This window comes from Salminus brasiliensis, chromosome 21, assembly GCF_030463535.1.
Source record: "Salminus brasiliensis chromosome 21, fSalBra1.hap2, whole genome shotgun sequence".
Taxonomy (NCBI): Eukaryota; Metazoa; Chordata; class Actinopteri; order Characiformes; family Bryconidae; genus Salminus; species Salminus brasiliensis.
Genome location: NC_132898.1, coordinates 25,230,435 through 25,249,027, shown reverse-complemented (window position 1 = coordinate 25,249,027; position 18,593 = coordinate 25,230,435). Strand labels below are relative to the sequence as shown.

The window sequence follows — 18,593 nt, the reverse complement described above, 5'->3', positions numbered from 1 at the left end:
GTTAATGATTCAGTTATTAATCTAAATTGCGACAACGGCTGTATAGCCACTTAGTTTACTAGACTTTGTGGAGTGCCACAGGGTACTATTTTAGGGCCTATGAAAGTGATGTAAATCATAATAGTAATTGTGGGCCTGCATGCAGGATTTAAATTGTTTAAGGGGTTAACCACCAATGATCAAGAAAGACAAACAAACGTTTAGGTTTTTTTTTGCTACTACAAGTACATTTGTTTGTCTTTTTGACCCTGTGTCCTTGACTGCCTGTGCAGGAGTACATTGCCAAGCAGTTCCGCTTCATGCAGAAGCAGATTGGCTATGACGTCCTGGCTGAGGACACCATAACGGCCCTACTGCACAACAACCGCAAGCTACTGGAAAAGCACATCACTGCTGCTGAGATTGACACTTTCGTCAGCCTTGTGAGGAAGAACCGTGAGCCCAGGTGAGAAGGAAAGCATGGTGCTGGGCCTGAGGATGTGCTTTTTGAAAAGAAATATAAGACAAGAAAGGAAGGGAGATGGCAAAGCAACCGCATAACCAGACCAAATAAGAGAAAAGAGAGATATAATATACAATAAGTAGCAAACTTGTGTTTTACATCAATAATCAATAATTTAATTATTGTTCACAAACTCATCTATTGGCTATTTGTGTTGTCTTGTGTGTGTACTTACTCTGCAGGTTTCTGGATTACCTCTCTGATCTGTGTGTGTCCATGAATAAGTCCATCCCGGTCACGCAGGAGCTGATTTGTAATGCAGTGCTGGACCCAACCAACGCAGACATTCTCATAGAGACCAAGTGAGTCATTGTGCACAGGTGTGACAATGTTTAGTGTTAAACAACAACTTTGGTGTTCACATATTTCACAATGTACAACTACATAAGAACACCTGTAAATTCATATGCTTTTGCCACAGCTAAGAGTTTCATTATTATTAATTAAATAATAATGACACTTATTATTAGTGTTTGACTTATTATATAGGTTTGACGTGTCCATGTTTCTCTGCTGTGCCATGAAGAGATTTAACATCTGTCACACTATCCCTACTTTTGAGTAGGACAACTGTGTTGTAATATTGTTTTAATTCTCATTGTAATGAATCTTTTAGTTGTTCCATGTTTATTCATTCATTCATGTATTCAGTAAACTGGGTAACTGTTTTCGTCTTTGTGAATTTATCTTTCTCTGTCTCTGTCCTCTCCTTCTTCTCTTAGGCTGGTGTTGTCTAGGTTCGAGATTGAGGCAGTAAATGTTGGAGAGCCCCCAGTGGAATCGGAGGAGGATGAAGAGGAGGTGTGGTTGTTTTGGAAGGACAGCACTAAGGAGGTCCGCAGCAAGAGCATCAGAGAGCTAGCACAGGATGCTAAGGAGGGCCAAAAAGAGGACCAGGAGGTTGTCAGTTACTACAGGTACTACAGTTATTATGGTGTGCTAGTATAGTGGCTGTACGAATAAATGCAGAAATTGTATTACTGAAGGGAAAAATATGAGCTTCAACAATAACGGCAAAACGCCGAAAGTAAGAAGGAAAGCAAGAATTAGCTATGCAAGCCAGCAAGCTAAAATTAAAGAGTGGTTAGCCTTTTTTACGTTGACAAATATCCGTAATAACACAGTGTAATTGGATGGCCCTGCCATAAACTTTCTCTTCTGTGCTCAGGTATCAGCTGAACCTGTTTGCTCGCATGTGCCTCGACCGCCAGTATCTGGCTATCAACAAAATCTCAGGCCAACTGGACGTTGATCTGATCCTGCGCTGCATGTCAGATGAGGACCTTCCGTACGACCTCCGTGCTTCTTTCTGCCGCCTAATGCTGCACATGCACGTGGACCGCGACCCCCAGGAACAGGTCACACCTGTCAAATATGCTCGTCTGTGGTCCGAGATCCCTTCCAAGATTGCCATCGATGAGTGGGTTTAATCACATTCCATCAGATAATAATGAATATTGATTTAGTTTTTTTTTAGTCCTGTGTAAATTTTTTATTTGTTATTGGTGGTGTTTTTCAGCTATGATAACGATGGCACCACCAGGGACGAAATTAAGGAGCGATTTGCTCTTACCATGGACTTTGTGGAGAACTACTTGAGAGATGTGGTCTGTCAGAACGTTCCCTTTTCTGACAAAGAAAAAAACAAGCTCACGTTTGAGGCACGTTGTCTATGACTACCACTTAATGTTATAGCCAATGATGATAGAGAACATTTAGAATATATCTAACTGTGTATATTATTTCTTCTGTCCTGTGTGTCTCTTCAGGTAGTGAACTTGGCTCGGAACCTCATTTATTTTGGTTTCTACAGCTTTAGTGACCTGCTGAGGCTGACCAAGATCCTGCTAGCTATTCTGGACTGTGTGCATGTCAGCACAATATATCCAATCAACAAAATGGAGAAAGGCGATGAAAACAAAGGTGACAAAGGTGTTTTTTTTTTTTTGTTTTTTTGGGGGGGCTCAGGTGTGGTACAATAATGTGGAGTCATACCTAAAATCTGCTGTTACCTAAGATGCTGTAGATTAGGATCTGTGTATAAGTGAAAAATCAGTTTATCATCATTACTCCTCAGTTTTAGATGTTTGGTTTGTATGTTTTGCTGTTTGAGAAGTCCAGATCAAGTTATTTTGCCCCCTCATCCGAAGTACCTTAATGGCGACTGTCTTCTAATATCAGACTAAATTCTAAAGTGTTTTATTTTGTTTGGTAGTAACCTTTTTAAATGCATGTTTTAAATGTCTTACAATCAAGTCTACTGACCATTAAGCTCCAAGTTTCTTTAAAATGCTGCTGTGAAATCACTTTGTGAGTGTGCGTGTATAGTGGTGATTTATTTATTTATTTATTTTCACCGTTATTTAACCAGGGCAGGCACATTATAAATAATATTCTCCTTTACCAGTGAGCCCTGACCAAGATTGAATGAGCTGTTGTTTGCTTTTTTGTAGTGTTTGCATTAGCCTCCACCTGAGCGCTGAATGTGTTGTTCAGTGCTAGTATATCTCCCAAAATGGAATTAATGGAATATAATATCGTTGTTGCACACCTCCAACAACCAAACCATGGGTTGCTGCATAGGCAAAATAGCAGAAAATAGATAAACATTTTATAGAGAGTGGTTTAAATCATGCTCTTCTGATATATAGTATTAACTAACAAGCACTTTTAACTGCTCTGTGTGCCGCATGATGTTGCTGCGTCACGTTTATAACAGGGCTCTGAGCTAGTAGTTGATCCACACTTTTTGTTCCACCTTAATTAATGCAGCAGTAATATTCTTATGTTGAAAGGTACACAAAGTAACTTCAGCACTATTTAAGGTGGAAAGGAGAGTTAGAATTGGAAGACAATTTTGACCTTGTTTTAACTGGTAACATCACCGCACTTATCAGTTCAAGTAAAGCCCTGTTTTTCTTTTGCTCACCAAAATAAGGTCACAAAGTGGTCTAGAGTAGTTTAAAAAAAAAAACTACTACTGCTCACTTCAGCAGTTGAGGACCATGTCTGCTAATTCTGTCATAGTGGGCAGCAGATGGTACACTACTAAAACACAACTAGGAATCAGAACTAGATTGGAACTATAAAAGATCAAACTAGATCACTAGAGTTCACTAGATCAGATTTGTACATCCCTATTTTCTTGTTATATTAGATGTCATATTTTGCTTTGTGAAAAATTAAAATGTTGATGGGATGTGGACTTTTCTCACACATCATTTGGTGTACTTTGAAGGCTTCATATTTTTTTTTATAATAAACATTTGATTGTACCAAGTGTTTTGGCATTGCTGTTGGGTACTCTGGGTACTTCAAGGTTAACTGACCATGGAATTCTTCTGTCTTTTTTCACATAGGTAGTAATGTTATGAGATCCATCCATGGTGTTGGGGAGCTAATGACACAAGTGGTCTTGAGAGGAGGCGGCTTCCTGCCCACCACCCCCACAGCACCCCCTGACGGTGAGGTGGGAAAGACACAAACTGAGCCAGAAAAAGAGGACATTCTGGTGATGGACACTAAGCTGAAGATCATAGAGATCCTACAGGTAACAAGGATTCTATGGCTGTGTTTTCTCTCAGTTTTAGAATCATTGTGTAGACACAGAAAACATGGTATTGAAATTGATTCTTGTTTCTGTGTGTGTTTATGTTGCATGTGTGCTGTAAAGACTGAGACATAAGAAGTAAAATGAGACATAAATAATTGGATAGAGAGCTTTGTCTAATGGGTAGATCACAGTATAGATCGTAATTCATTCGTTGATTTCATGAGAAGAAAAATCACTGTGGTTTAATCTTTGTTTATTTGAATTTGTAGTTTTTATGTATTGCCAAAGAAGTGTATATAAAATATTTTTTAATAATTAAAATTTTATTGATGTTAAAACATAATTTGTATTGATTTTATTATTTTTGCCTTGTTTAGTTTATCCTGAATGTTCGTCTGGACTACAGGATCTCCTGCCTGCTCTGTATCTTTAAAAGGGAGTTTGATGAAAGCAATACTCAGACTGACAGTCTGATTAATGCTAACGCTAATGCCAATAGTAATGCTACTGCTACACCTACTGCTAATGGTGATGGACCTAACAGCATACCAGGTGAGTGAAAAATAGCTGTTTTGTCTTTTTTTTTTTTTTTTTTTTGCTGTATGTTTATAATTAGTTTATTTTCTCCCTAGCGCTTGATTTTGAGAACATCGAGGAGCAGGCTGAGGGGATATTTGGTGCAAGGTAGGAATTTATTGAAATGTGAAACTTGCTTTTTTGCATGTTGTTCTTTGGCTCAGCTTTCTGTTTTATTCACTCAGTGAGGAGAACACACCATTGGATCTAGATGACCACGGAGGCAGAACATTTCTAAGGGTTCTTCTGCATCTTACTATGCATGACTACCCTCCGCTGGTGTCTGGGGCTTTACACCTGCTCTTTAGACACTTCAGCCAGAGACAGGAGGTGCTCATGGCCTTCAAGCAGGTACAGACAGACTCACTCAACACTTAGTGATACACACTTTTGTACCTGAGCTCAAGTTCTAAATAAATCGAGGTTACACACACATTTAAAGTCTTTACATTTACAGAGTTTTTTTTCCAGTCCAAGGTTCACTTGCTCCACAAGTTCAATATGCTTGGTCAAGTGTAAAAGCTGTTTTTTGAGCCTGGGAGTCCATGTCCTGAAATCGGAGGTCTAGGGTTTGCTTCTAGTAAACTGATGTGGTCTGCTGCATGTGTGGAAGCTATTCGCTCTCTGTGCTGTCTGTGGGGTTGTGTGATTGGTTAATTTTTACATGTGACTGCTTTGACTTATTGCCTGCATGCCTAAGCACTGTTCTTCACCACTTTTTTGTATGAGTTTGTATCCAAGGACAATGATGAACCGCACTAAACAGATGAACCTAGTCCTTGTCATTTTGCAAAAATGCACACCGAAAAGTGACATGCGAAATTGTACAATTGGTCCCCAGTTTCAATGGAATTCTTATGTGTAAGAGCTAACCAGTGATAATGAGGACCTATCCAAACAAACCCAGCATCGGTCCAGGGTGTGGATTCAAGAAAAGTAGTTATTCTTACATCTTTTTTTTTCCCTCTCTCTAGGTCCAGCTCCTGGTAACAAGTCAAGATGTGGATAATTACAAGCAGATTAAGTCTGACCTGGACCAGCTGCGCTCCATCGTGGAGAAGTCTGAACTGTGGGTGTACAAACGCCAGGGTGACGATGCCATTGATGGAGGCGATGGTCCTGCTGAGCCTGACCACAAAAAGAAGGTTCACAATGTTCCATTCACTCAAAGACACACTAATTCCCATCTTTCATCTCTTCATTTTGTTCCTTTGACGCTCCAGTCAGGATGTGTATTAAAGCTTAAATACACTAAAATCGATCAATGTCCGCCTCCTCAAACTGATCCTACTCTTTTTAATAAGTGTAGTAAGTACGAGTCCAGACGTCTCGCCAAGGTGTTTGAGCCAACACTGTCCTTTCTTCAGCCCATTAGTGTTCACAGTGTGACTTCTGTTTCTGTTGTGGATTATAAACAATTGAATTTGTAGGCAAACTGTTTTATTTCTGCTCTTTACGCAGGGTGATGCGGGTGGCACGGACAAGAAGAAACCAGAGAGCACTAGCAGCTATAATTACAGGGTTGTCAAGGAGGTAAAGCGTGCCTTATTTCCGTAGTATACACAAACCAGTGAATACAGGAAAAGAGAGACGTGATGTGAAGCAGTTATTACTGTTCAAGCACTACAAACATTAATTAACTAGAATATTTAATTTTCTCCCTAATTCAGAATCTGAGTTAATGAGTTAGTTTCAAAGCATGTGGTCAGATTAGACAAACAACAAGGCTGCTACATAGGAGCTCACATCTTCTAATGTACACAGACCTGAGTCTCTGGTGACCTAAGCTATAATTGCACTGTTGTTCCTTTAAATCTGTGCAATGTTTCTCTGTTGTAATCTTCCTCAGTGCCTGTGCTTTTTTGTATCTGTTCTTTTCCCCCTTTGTTGCCCCAATCTTCTTGTTGTCCTGAGCATCTTTATTTGTCTCGGTTATATTTCATTGCAGTCATTGATGTAAAATTACTGATTTACGTGATATCAACTCTTTACTTGCCTCATTAGATCCTGGTGAGGCTCAGTAGGTTATGTGTGCAAGAGGGAGCATCAGGAAAGAAGAGTAAGAAACAGCAACAGAGACTGCTCCGGAACATGGGAGCACACTCTGTGGTGTTGGAGCTGTTGCAGATCCCTTATGAGAAGGTAATGTCTTAGTGAGAAACCTTTAGTTTGAATTAGTAAGATCTGTAGATTTTGCTTCTGGTAAGATGCCCTGTGATTAGCATAAGCTCAAGTCTTCATATATCTTCATATATATAAATCATATCTAAAATCTGTTATGTACCTAGTCTGATTTTCAGAAGTGTTTGATACTTATTTGGAGAACAATTCATGCATGTGTGTCTCTGTTGTCGGGCAGGGTGAGGATGTCAGAATGCAGGAGATCATGAAGCTGGCTCATGAGTTCCTCCAGAACTTCTGTGCTGGGAACCAGCAGAACCAGGCACTGCTGCACAAACACATTAACCTGTTCCTCAACCCTGGGGTGAGTGCATATAACATTACAGCCATTGTAAATGGGGAAAAAAATATATCAAGCTTTATTGGGGAACCCCTGCATTATCTAGAACTTCTGTTTTTCAGTCCTAGTCCTTCAGTCCGGCACAGACTGGTGATTTACATATTCTTAACACACTTACTACTAAACCTGTCAATTAACTGTGCTGGACACCCTATCATGATCTCCCAGGACTACAATTGAGGAACCCTGGTCTAGAACATGGGATCACAATATCTTTATCTGGACTTGGTTTACAAACTTTTAACATCGAAAATGGCCCGGCATATTGCCTTTGTAAGTACTGGTACCTTCTACTTGACACAGAGAAGATATCACCACCCCTGAACTAGGAGTACCCTCTGCTCTTCACATCCGATCGACCTAATCCTTAGTAGAAGTGGGGGTGTTTCTATGGGAAAGCACAAGCATGTGCACGGGGTAAAATGGCAGGACCAGGCTTTGGAACCTGTGCCTTTGAGGACCCCGTGTAATTGATTTAATCAAAATGAGAGACTAATTCTGGCATTCTGCTCCTGTTTCTCATCATATTCTTTACCACCATGCTCTTGATTGTGTGTCGATTTACCATTAATGTATAACTTTTGACCATATCTTCGCCTGTCTTTGTAGATCCTTGAGGCAATTACCATGCAGCACATCTTCATGAACAACTTTCAGCTGTGCAGTGAGATTAACGAGCGAGTGGTACAGCACTTTGTTCACTGCATTGAGACGCACGGCCGCCATGTGCAGTACCTTAAGTTCCTGCAGACCATCGTTAAGGCCGAGAACAAGTTCATCAAGAAGTGCCAGGATATAGTGATGGCTGAGGTGGGTCATTGGATCTCAATAGAGACTGTATAATGAATTGTTGTCTTAGATCTTCTCTTCTCATTCTAAATAAACTCTGTGCCGTGTCCTCTTCTTCCTTTCTCTTTTCCTTCGTTTAAACTCATCCTGCAGCTGGTAAATGCTGGAGAAGACGTGTTGGTGTTCTACAATGACCGAGCCTCGTTCCAGACCCTGGTGCAGATGATGCGTTCTGAGAGGGATCGGATGGACGAGAACAGCCCACTAATGTACCACATTCACTTGGTGGAACTGCTGGCTGTGTGCACAGAGGGAAAGAATGTGTATACTGAGATCAAGTGCAACTCCCTGCTGCCACTGGACGACATTGTACGCGTGGTAACCCACGAGGACTGCATCCCTGAGGTGAGCAGATTGGGTCTCGTGGAAGATTAATTAGGTGAATGTCAATCATAAAATCATTCCAGATATGTGAGTCCTGATTGCCTCAGATGTATAGATCAACATTATGTTCCTACACTCTACACACCTTAGCTTAAATCCTGTACATTGGTGATTTGTGCGCTAAGTGTAGTCAAATTTTCAAGTGGGCGAGATAAAGACAGCGGTGTACTAGTGATTGACACCTTTCTAAACAAATGGAAATGCTTCTTCTGAGACTAATCATCTTGTTATTGTGGACAGCACAATAATGGTCAGTATTTGGTTTGTGTTTTTTTTTTGTTTGTTTGTTTGTTTATTTCAGTTACCTAACCCACTTGTTAGTACCCTCCCCTGTCACATGTAATGCTCCGACATTGGGAGGGTGAGGCCACCACTGACACATGCGGCCACCGCCTCTTTTCAAAGTGTAGAAAGTGTCCAGTACCCCGCTTTAATGCATCGGTTAACAGACACCTGTGTGGGACAGCATTACACTGAAGTGATGTGGCAAAAGAGAAAGCAAGCCATGTTCTCACCCGGAAATAGCAGGGCCAATCTCTCAGGCTCCAGCTGCTGATAGCAGGCAGTATAACTCGGGATTCGAAGCAGCCATAGACCACTTGGACCAGTTTTGTATTTAGAAAAAATCCTGAAACATTTCAGAACATTTAATTTTCCTATTTGAAGATTTAATCTAATTTCTGAGGTTCTGATGTAATCAAGTAAGCATTGTCCTTTTTTTTTTTTTTTTAAACATCAGTTATCTCCAAAGTTTCTAAGGGCTGGGCAAATTTTCTTTGTACATATGTGCATGCCAATTATATAGACCTATTCAGTTCATACAATTTTATTTAGTAGTATATGTTAGTGCTTTAATGTGGTTATGTATGTATTGTTAGTTGTTTAGGACTCAAAATGTTTAAGATGTTAAATTCTCTCTGAGTAGCATTATTGATTTAACCCTAATGTTCAACAGCTAAATAAATAGTTAAATGCCCTATTTTCTCTGTGTCTTATTCTTTCACAGGTGAAGATTGCCTACATTGACTTTCTGAACCACTGCTATGTGGACACAGAAGTGGAGATGAAGGAGATCTATACAAGCAATCACATGTGGAAACTTTTCGAGAACTTCCTGGTTGACATTTGCAGGGTAATCAAATCTCACTTAAACCTATTCTGTAGATTAGTGGAAGACAGTTAAGTGATTTTAAAACTATGGAAGTGTTTAGTTTGCATATGACTTCCAGTGCAACAGTGGACCTGTTGATATTGATTACAACCACAGTGATAATAAACATACCGAGAGTATTATAATATGCTCAATAATAGGGTGTCACAATAATTGGAAGAAGAGGAGAATTTTGCTTGAACAACAACATTACGAACACAACATTTAATTATTTGAGTGTTGTGAAGCACCATATATATTTATATCCACCACCTTTCAAAGAAGAGGATCTGCGTCTATGGTTGAATTAAACACATCCACCCAAACGTTCAAACCTTTCTGTGGAGGGGAAACCAACACCAGAACATCCTTACCCAAAGAAATGCATCAGTTTTGAAGCTCCGGTGAAGCTTCGGGCTAACGTCTTACCCAACAGCCTCACCTAACACGCCCACTTTACCTGAGTTTCTTAACCAAGTTTCCACCTCACCATATGGTAAGAGTAGACATATAGATGATTGGATGTATGTTTTTTTTATTATTTAGCGCCTTAGCCCCAGGTCCTCCTCCTCTTTGGAAGGTGGTGGATATAAGTTATTTGGTGCTTTATAACACTTAAATCTTTGTTGTTTTGGAAGGCTCTGCTCTAAATAGATGTAAATAACATTGAATAGCCTGTTTGATTTGAACAGCTGAAACTGTTTAGTCCTGTCTGAAAGTCTGGCTAAAACAGTAATCACAGTAATCGGTCCTACTGGAAATTAAAGCATGGCTGAAATTCCCCAGATATTACATTTATATTTATTTATTTATTTATCCAGAGAGATCTGCAGAAGTGCTTAATTATCTACTTAGAAAACATGCTTAAATCCCTGAATGTTGATGTTTAAAATGTCCTAACAGTGCTAGTTGTTTCTAAGCTGTGACATTTAAACAACACTGTTGCAAGTAATAGAATAGCCATGCCCCTTAAAGCACACGATTACATTTCTACTTTGGAATATCACAACTTGGACCAACTGGTCACTTCATGCATATCAGAATTATAGCTGGATTTGGCCAAGATAGTATAATTGCACGCAAGAAACACTTAAAACATATAGAAATCTGAGCCACATGGTATAACAGTGTAAACACATCTGTCTATCCAAGACACATTCGTCAACCAAAACCCCTCCCAGTATAACCTAAACACCAGTAATAATTGCAGCGCAAGAGCGAATTTGCATATTCCGTCCCAAAAAAAGCAGTCGAATTTCAGTCTGACTAACCGGAGACGCGTTTGACTACCAAGTGTAAATGCATGTGGCTTAAATCTTATCAGGATACAATCCAGATGTTAGTCACATGAAGTGGCCAGGTGTACACAGGGTCTTGTGTTGCGTCCTCTATTTTAAGACATTGCAAAAAGTTCAATGGGAACCATCCTACGCATCTACCATCAGTCTCAATACGCTAATACTGCTCTGCACATCTAATGATAGGTCTGTAACTTGTAGGGCTTCTGTTTCTCTGCCTCCTGTTTAAGTTTTATCAGATCTGTTTAAGTTTCAGTTCATACTTTCGTTTGATTGTGTTAGTGCTGTTCAGAGTTTGAGATTTTTTAATGATTAAGTGATGGTTAAATAATATTGGCTGGGTAGCTACTGTAACTATTCTGGAAAGCAGACTAATGTGGAAATCCTAAATCCTTTCAGTGTAGTTAAAAGAATATATAAATTACTTGATTTTGATGAACTCTCTTTAATGTTACTATTATATCAGAGTTAGTACTGATCCTTGAATCTGTGACTTACTCGACTTGCACTTGAACACTGATTATTCTTAAAATGTAGCTGCTACTTACTGTAATTCACCTCCCATCTTCCCTACATTTGTGAGTGAGCTTGAATCATATGTATCTTGTGGCAATGATCAGTCATATGCACACTCATTGAATATAAACGAAGCATGTCTCTAGCACGCCGTTGTCTTTCGGAAATCAGACCTGTTTTGGTGGGGTTAGTACAAGTTCAGTGGAAAGGCTGCTGTAATAGATGTTTTAGTCTGTGTCGTCAGACTATCATCTTGCCATTGGTATATTTATCTGCAGTTAAAGTTTGAAAAGTTCTGCTGTGAGGAACAAGATTCAGAACCATGAGAAAATACCATATGTTGTCCATGTTTTCTCTCACCTCTCAATTAGTAGCTTTATGAGTGCTACTGAGTTTTCTGTCACTGTTTAAATAACAACGCATTGCTGTGCTTGTTTTTGGAAGCACTGTGATGTTTTCTGAGCACAGTTCACATTGCAGCGGAAACTTCATCAGAGTAACAGTAAAAGACGACTGAGGTGTGAAATACAGTCATGATAAAAATGAGGACACCCCATGAAAACCTGTTTGAACATATTTCAACTTTTGGACATTACTGGGAGATGGAGGTAGTATAACTAAAGCTGATGACATGGCCTTTAAAAATCATTAGTGAAATGTAGTTAATGTAATTAATAAAAATACAGACGCCGTATGATTTTACAGCTGGTTTCCCCCTCTTTAAACCCCACATTGTTTAAGGGGAGAACTTATTAAAAGGCAGAAAGTCATAACTCATGTTCTATATCTGACATTAGATGTTGTTTTTTTTCGATTTATTAAACTTTGTTCATGAACGAGAGTTTGCTCAAATTAGTTATTTGAACGTATTCGAGCTGGGCAAAAATTCTGACCTTCAAAGACTGGAGACTCTGCAGAAGCCAGAGCAGAAGCTGCTGTGTTTGCAAGAAAGTGCCATTGGTAATGTGCAAGGCTTGTTTTCATCAGCGCCTGTGTTAAAGCGACAGTGAGCCCCTACTCTCCCATGTATCGCATCAGGGTGTTAGTTGGGGCTTCGCCTCCATTGCCGCCACAGGAAGAGTGAATCAGCTGCATGTTCTGACTTTACTCAGCAAGGCCTCTGACTCAAGCCCATGTTCATTCCTGCACACTGCTTTTTCACTGTTTACAGCTTTGTCTTGTTTACGGCTCATAGGTCTGCAACAACACGAGCGACCGCAAGCATGCAGATGCCACGCTGGAGCGCTATGTCACTGAGACAGTCATGAGCATTGTCACCACTTTCTTCAGCTCCCCCTTTTCCGATCAGAGCACTAGTTTACAGGTAACCCTTTTTTCTGTTTGTTACTTTCTTTTTTTGAAACATAAATAAAGAGGGTATGAAAATATGATATATTAAATGTTTGTTTTACTTATATGCAGTCTTGCATGGTCCTGTTTTTTAATGTGTAGTCCCGTTGTTATTTTAATAAATATATCCATCTAGTCCACAAAATTGTCCAAATGTCCAAATCGTCCAAAAATGTTTTTCACACCCATTTTTTTGTTTGTTTGTAATATATATATATTTTATGTTTTTACTTAATCATCTATATATTTATGAGTATTGATTTCATTAAGGAAATTGGTACATTTTCATAATTTTGATGCCCTCCCCTCGCCTAGGTGGCACGTCATATGTATGTAAGTACCAGTAATTCACCCCCTCCCACCCCTCTGTGTCCTTTGGTGGTCCTTTTCAAACCTCTGAAATCTACCACACAAACATGCACATGCAGGCAACATACTCACCACTAAATTTCCTAATACACACATACATAGACTCACACACACAGATTTCTTTAGAAAAAGGCTGACTACTTGGATTGAGTCAGAGCTTTCCAAGAACTCAGATTGTGCATGCACATAAATGCGTACACACACACACACACACACACACACACACACACACACCACATACACACCACACACACATACATGCATACCGCTGTGTGAGCCACTCTGCGGATCCAGACTTTCCACATCTCAGTTTTGCAACATCATTAGAGTGGTTAGGCCTCGCCTGGCTAACAGATGGTTTTACAGTTCTTCAACTGTGTGTGTGTGTGTGTGTGTGTGTTTATTAATAATAATAATAATAATAATAATAATAATATTATTATTATTATTATTAATGTTTTTATTATTACATATAGGTACTTGCTGATTTTCTGAATAAATTATAGTTATTAACATTAATATTGTTAACATTTCAGTAATTAATCATTTTATATACATACAGTAAATATAAAAAATACAGAACATGTTTTTCTGCCTAAACATATTGAAAAAAACAGTACATTTTAAATGTGCCAAAACATGCAATTTTACAAAAAAATAAATTTTGTGAATACATAATTTTGTAGAGTGCATTTATGAATAAATTAATTAATAAATGCAGACATATTAATTAATAAGTGTGCATTTATTTTACTTAAAAAAATCTAACATTGCATTTTATTTATTATGTACACACAATGGATAAAGTATGATTACATATAAGTAGTTGCATACACTGTGGTCAGAATTTATTTCGGAGAGAAATTCTGTATTAAAATGAATTGAAAATTATTTCTAAAGCGTTTTTTTTTTTTTTTTTTTTTTTTTTTACAACTGGTGTTGTTACAAAGCAACTTTACAGAAATCCTGTAATGAAATAAAACCCCAATGAAACATAAACGTAAATACCCTCTGTGAGCGAGTCAAAAGTGTCCGTGTCAAGGATAAAACTCCCTCAGCACTGAAGGGAGAAACCTTGGGAGTAACCAAGACTCACAAGGGAGCTCCATCCTCCTCTGGTCAGAACTATTTATAAATTAGTCATAAACAGTCACTATCATCATGTATTCTGACTTACCCTCAGGTGTACTGATATTAGTAATATTAGATATTAGTGATAGTAAGAATAATGAAAGCAGTGATGTTGGTTAAAGGTGGTAATACACAATACAGTACAATAATAATATTTGATCATAATAGAGGCAGTTAGACTTCATTTAACTTCGGCAATGAAGAGAAGGCAACTAGTTTGAGGCAGGTAGCAGTAGCTGGAGGGTGGACATCTGGTCTAAGGCGGGTAGCAGGAGAACCCGATGATAAACTTCCTTTTGTGTCAGGTCAGACGAGTCGGAAAAAGGTGTTGTTTGGATTTATGAAGAACAGAGAATGTGAACATTACCAGAGAATCTGTATTAATACCTTACATTTCAAAATAAATATTACATGAGCAGATGACTTTTAAACTGTGTGTGTGTGTGTGTGTGTGTGTGTGTGTGTGTGTGTGTGTGTTGAACTGTAAATCTGTAAATCTTTGTCACTTTCCTTTGGATTGTAGGAACCTCCCCCAGGTCTGTAAACCCATCCCACTCCCCCACAGTGAATTTTTCAGTGGAAGTATTGCTGTGTACTCAGATTGGGTCACGATTGATCTTAATTTGTGTGTGCTGACAGCTGCTTCCTGCTTCTGAGGACTCCTTCAGGAAGTCCTCAGTCTGTTTCTGAAGTTTTTTTCCCTTTGGGCCACCGGTTGATGGGAATAGGAGGGCTTTCTTTTTGTAGTTATTTCCAGTACAGACTCACTTATTTGGAAGCTTTGGAGAAAGCACACTTAAAAATGCCAGCATGATTAAGAGTTAATGCAAGCGCTGTCCTGTTGTCTTAATCTCTCTTATATCTTTCCACCTTGTCTTTCTGAGAGACCACAGAGCGCCTGGGTGTCATGTAACATTAGCATTTTAGCAAATTTTCTTGCAGATTTTTTGCAGATTTTTTACCAACTGTCTAAAAAAACAGAAATGAAATTAAACTGAACTAGAATCCATAATGGTTCCACATTAAAAAAGCTTGACAAAGTGTCTGTGTTTGTGAAGCCTGAAACAGTGACAGAGGAACTAATAAAATAACATCAAAAGGCACCTGATACTACGTCCCTACAACCTTCTTCATACACTCCAACTCACCACATAAGGTCACTCCTACCTAGAACTGCGGTATCATGATGTTTTCATGTGTTCTGTTTGTTGTGACAGGCCTCCATTCTGGGCAAACTAACAGAGGTATTTCTGTGTAGGGATTGCACGGTGATTGCACAGGGTGGTGTGGTGACATACTCTGGGTTAGTCACACTTCTAGTAAGCCTGTCTGGGGGGGTGCTGTCCCAAAACTTAGACTGTGTAAAGCAAAATGTTGGGATTTTTTCTCTTTTTTTTATTTTTTCATTTCTAAAACCCCCTCAGGCCTACTAGACCTGGTGTTTGTTTTGGAGTTGTAGGATTGGATTTAGCACGTGTTTAACTTTGTAGTTGCTTTAGTCTCTCTTTGCTTTATTTTATGTTGTCTGAAAGATTGTCGTGAAAAGTGTTTCTGATGTTTCTGCACATGGTCACTGCATTTGAAAGGACAAAATGGAATAAATATTTCATTAATTTTTATTTCTTGGGCACTTTTATCATCGATATAGCTGCTGTTTACAAGTGACCGTTGTGATTATTCTGTGTCATTTTATTGTAGTGTAGTATCTCTTTAGTAGTATTAATATTGTATATTAAGTTGTTATATTAGCAGTTTGTGACCACCTACTTAATAGTGGGAATTACCACCCTATAGGACTACCATCCTAGAGGTTAAGTGGTCCACAGTGGGGCGTCAGTTGTTCTGTACCCCACGCCGAAGTCATCATTCACCTATGGCATCAGTGGCCTATGGGGCACCACTGTTATTCGTTATCACTCCCGTTGGGAGGCACTAAATGTGCTAGAAGTCCGTTTTTGGTACGCCTTCACTACGGCGATTCCAGAACATACAGTTACAAAGTTAGCATTTTCCTGGTACCTAATGGCCTATTGATGCCAGAGGGGAATGACGACTCCAGTGAGTGGTACAGAGCAATCGATGTGCCACTGTGGAACAGTTAACCTCTATAATGAACCTTCCTTCACCTAAGCAATATGTCATGGCATGGACTGTATTGTGTAATTTGAGCCAAGGGTGGTTATTCCTACTATTAGGTGGGTGGTCATAATATTCTGATATGATTGTGTATTTGATTTTTAATACTATCCTGATGTGTAGCTTTGTACATGTATGCGTGTGTGTGCGTGTGTGCCATTTTTGATTCTCTTGATCTTTGCCTGTGTGTAAGGTTGTGTTCACAGTATTCCCTCAAATTAGGTTTATGTTCTATTCATTATCTGTTTTGCTGTCCCATTAAACTTTTACTTGTTCAATCTTTTTGTCTTTTTTCCCCCATAATTCCTTTTTTCTTCCCCATATTCCCTTCCTTCCCTGACCCATCCCCACTCTGCAGACCCGTCAGCCGGTCTTTGTGCAGCTGTTGCAGGGTGTTTTTCGGGTGTACCACTGTAACTGGCTCGTGCCCACCCAGAAAGCATCAGTGGAGAGCTGCATCAAGGTCCTCTCTGACGTGGGTAAGAAAATTTCCCTGATCAGTTAAAATGCATACTTTCAAATGGCCAAAGGCCTTTGTGTCATGAACATTTTCACCTTTGTGAGATTTCAAACCTTTTATGTCACCTGCAGCCAAAAGCCGAGCAATCGCCATCCCAGTGGATCTGGACAGCCAGGTGAACAACCTGTTTGTGAAATCCAACAATGTGGTTCAGAAGACCATCCTGAACTGGAGGATGTCTGCTCGAAACGCTTCAAGGCGAGACTCCACACTTACTACGTCCAAAGACTACAGGAATATCATAGAAAGGCTACAGGTAAGCTTGGGCGCTGCTCTGAAGAGGCACTCTGGAGCATATGTTTGGTGTAAACAAAAGCACAAAAAACACGATTCACAATTTTCAAAATGAGTGCAGTCACAAAGCAGCTTTACAGAGATCCAAGTCCGAGCCTCTTTAGAGCAAGCAAAGAGCAGCAGTGTCAAGGAACTCCCTCAGATTGAGAGAAAGAAATCTTGAGAGGAACAACGACTCAAAAGGGGAACCCATCGTCCTCTGGTCGACACCGGATAGCACAAATTAACACAAATTACTCAAATTACTTTTGACAAAATTTTGACCAAAATGGACAACATTGTGAAGATCCAGAGCTGGACCGAGCAGGCAGCAAAGTAGTGGAGAGCCAGGTCTGGAAGTACAAGGTCAGAACAGCCGGAACAGGGCATCTCAATGCATGGGAAAGAGAGCGAGAGAGAGAGAGAGAGAAAACCGAAAGGAAGGAAAAACAAAGGGATTAGGAGGAATCAGCAAAAGGGAGGGGGGGGTTTACAGTGGGACAAGGTTGACTTGCAGGGTAGGCACCAGCACCCAACCACGAATGGAGTCACATGAGCAGCGAGCAGACATTCAAGTCACATATATTTTTCCAAATGTTTTGTGCTCCTCTAGCTCACCTGAGTCGGCTTATGTGTGGGGTCAGGTGGCTTAGGTAAACTGGTTTACTACCCAGGGGAACCCAGTATTGAGGTTCATTCATTCAGAATCGCCAATCTCTATGTATTAATCTGATTTAATGTTGATCATTAGAAAATATCCTAGCTGTAATTGTTGTATGTGCCTTAAATTTGGTGGATGGTGGTGTCAGACAACATAAATGATCATTTTGGCACCTTATTTGCCTGCACTGTGACATTTGTAATCTTGCCAAGTTAGTCAGTGGCCTTTTGTCAGCATACTCTGCTGATCTTGACAAAGCTTTATCTGAAGAATGAACGTTTATTTAGTTTACATATTTTGTGGACACAGCAAACTGTTTTAAGGTAGAGAGTATAATGTTTACAGGGAGTTTGTGGGCCAGGGCATCATAAGTCTAATACCCAGGGGAACCAGATGATCTTAATCTGGCCCTGGGTGTGGTAGAATAGGGAAGAGACAAAAATATGCCAAGCACGGGGTCTACAGATCTGACATTAGGAAGCTCTGATGTAGCACATTTCAAGGCTGTGCATATATTTAAGCACTTGAACAGCATGAGACAGAGGACTGGGACAACTGCTTTTCAAAAATTGTGGGTGATATCTTTTAAATAAAAAATTAGTGCAGCGAATGATAACTCCTTGTTAGTTGAATTCAGTTCAAAACGTACAATCAGTTAAAGATATTCTTTACAATACATTCAGACATCTGTAAAACACTATAAAACATTCCTAGCAACGCAACCTGTGCAACACACTGTATAGAGTCAAGAAACGATTAGTCAGGTCATTGTGAAATGAATGGTGCAGCTGGCTAGATTGTTAA

The 18,593-nt window shown here is 39.5% G+C and overlaps 1 protein-coding gene across 23 annotated transcripts in view; it reads left to right on the top strand.

The window, feature by feature from the left end:
- The window catches only part of itpr1b (inositol 1,4,5-trisphosphate receptor, type 1b), a 160,182-nt gene that overhangs the window by 45,122 nt on the left and 96,467 nt on the right, over positions 1-18,593 (top strand). For 16 of the 23 annotated variants that reach the window (XM_072666262.1, XM_072666256.1, XM_072666252.1 and 13 more), the window contains 20 exons: positions 273-445; positions 685-804; positions 1,225-1,419; positions 1,671-1,922; positions 2,022-2,163; positions 2,272-2,434; positions 3,862-4,052; positions 4,433-4,607; positions 4,688-4,739; positions 4,817-4,982; positions 5,606-5,776; positions 6,093-6,164; positions 6,636-6,773; positions 6,991-7,116; positions 7,762-7,962; positions 8,095-8,346; positions 9,392-9,517; positions 12,545-12,673; positions 16,694-16,814; positions 16,927-17,111. In XM_072666262.1, coding sequence (XP_072522363.1) covers positions 273-445; positions 685-804; positions 1,225-1,419; positions 1,671-1,922; positions 2,022-2,163; positions 2,272-2,434; positions 3,862-4,052; positions 4,433-4,607; positions 4,688-4,739; positions 4,817-4,982; positions 5,606-5,776; positions 6,093-6,164; positions 6,636-6,773; positions 6,991-7,116; positions 7,762-7,962; positions 8,095-8,346; positions 9,392-9,517; positions 12,545-12,673; positions 16,694-16,814; positions 16,927-17,111 — 3,150 coding nt within the window. The remainder of the gene's footprint in view (positions 1-272; positions 446-684; positions 805-1,224; positions 1,420-1,670; positions 1,923-2,021; positions 2,164-2,271; positions 2,435-3,861; positions 4,053-4,432; positions 4,608-4,687; positions 4,740-4,816; positions 4,983-5,605; positions 5,777-6,092; positions 6,165-6,635; positions 6,774-6,990; positions 7,117-7,761; positions 7,963-8,094; positions 8,347-9,391; positions 9,518-12,544; positions 12,674-16,693; positions 16,815-16,926; positions 17,112-18,593) is intronic. The other 7 variants (XM_072666263.1, XM_072666257.1, XM_072666260.1 and 4 more) reach the window with 1 other exon arrangement.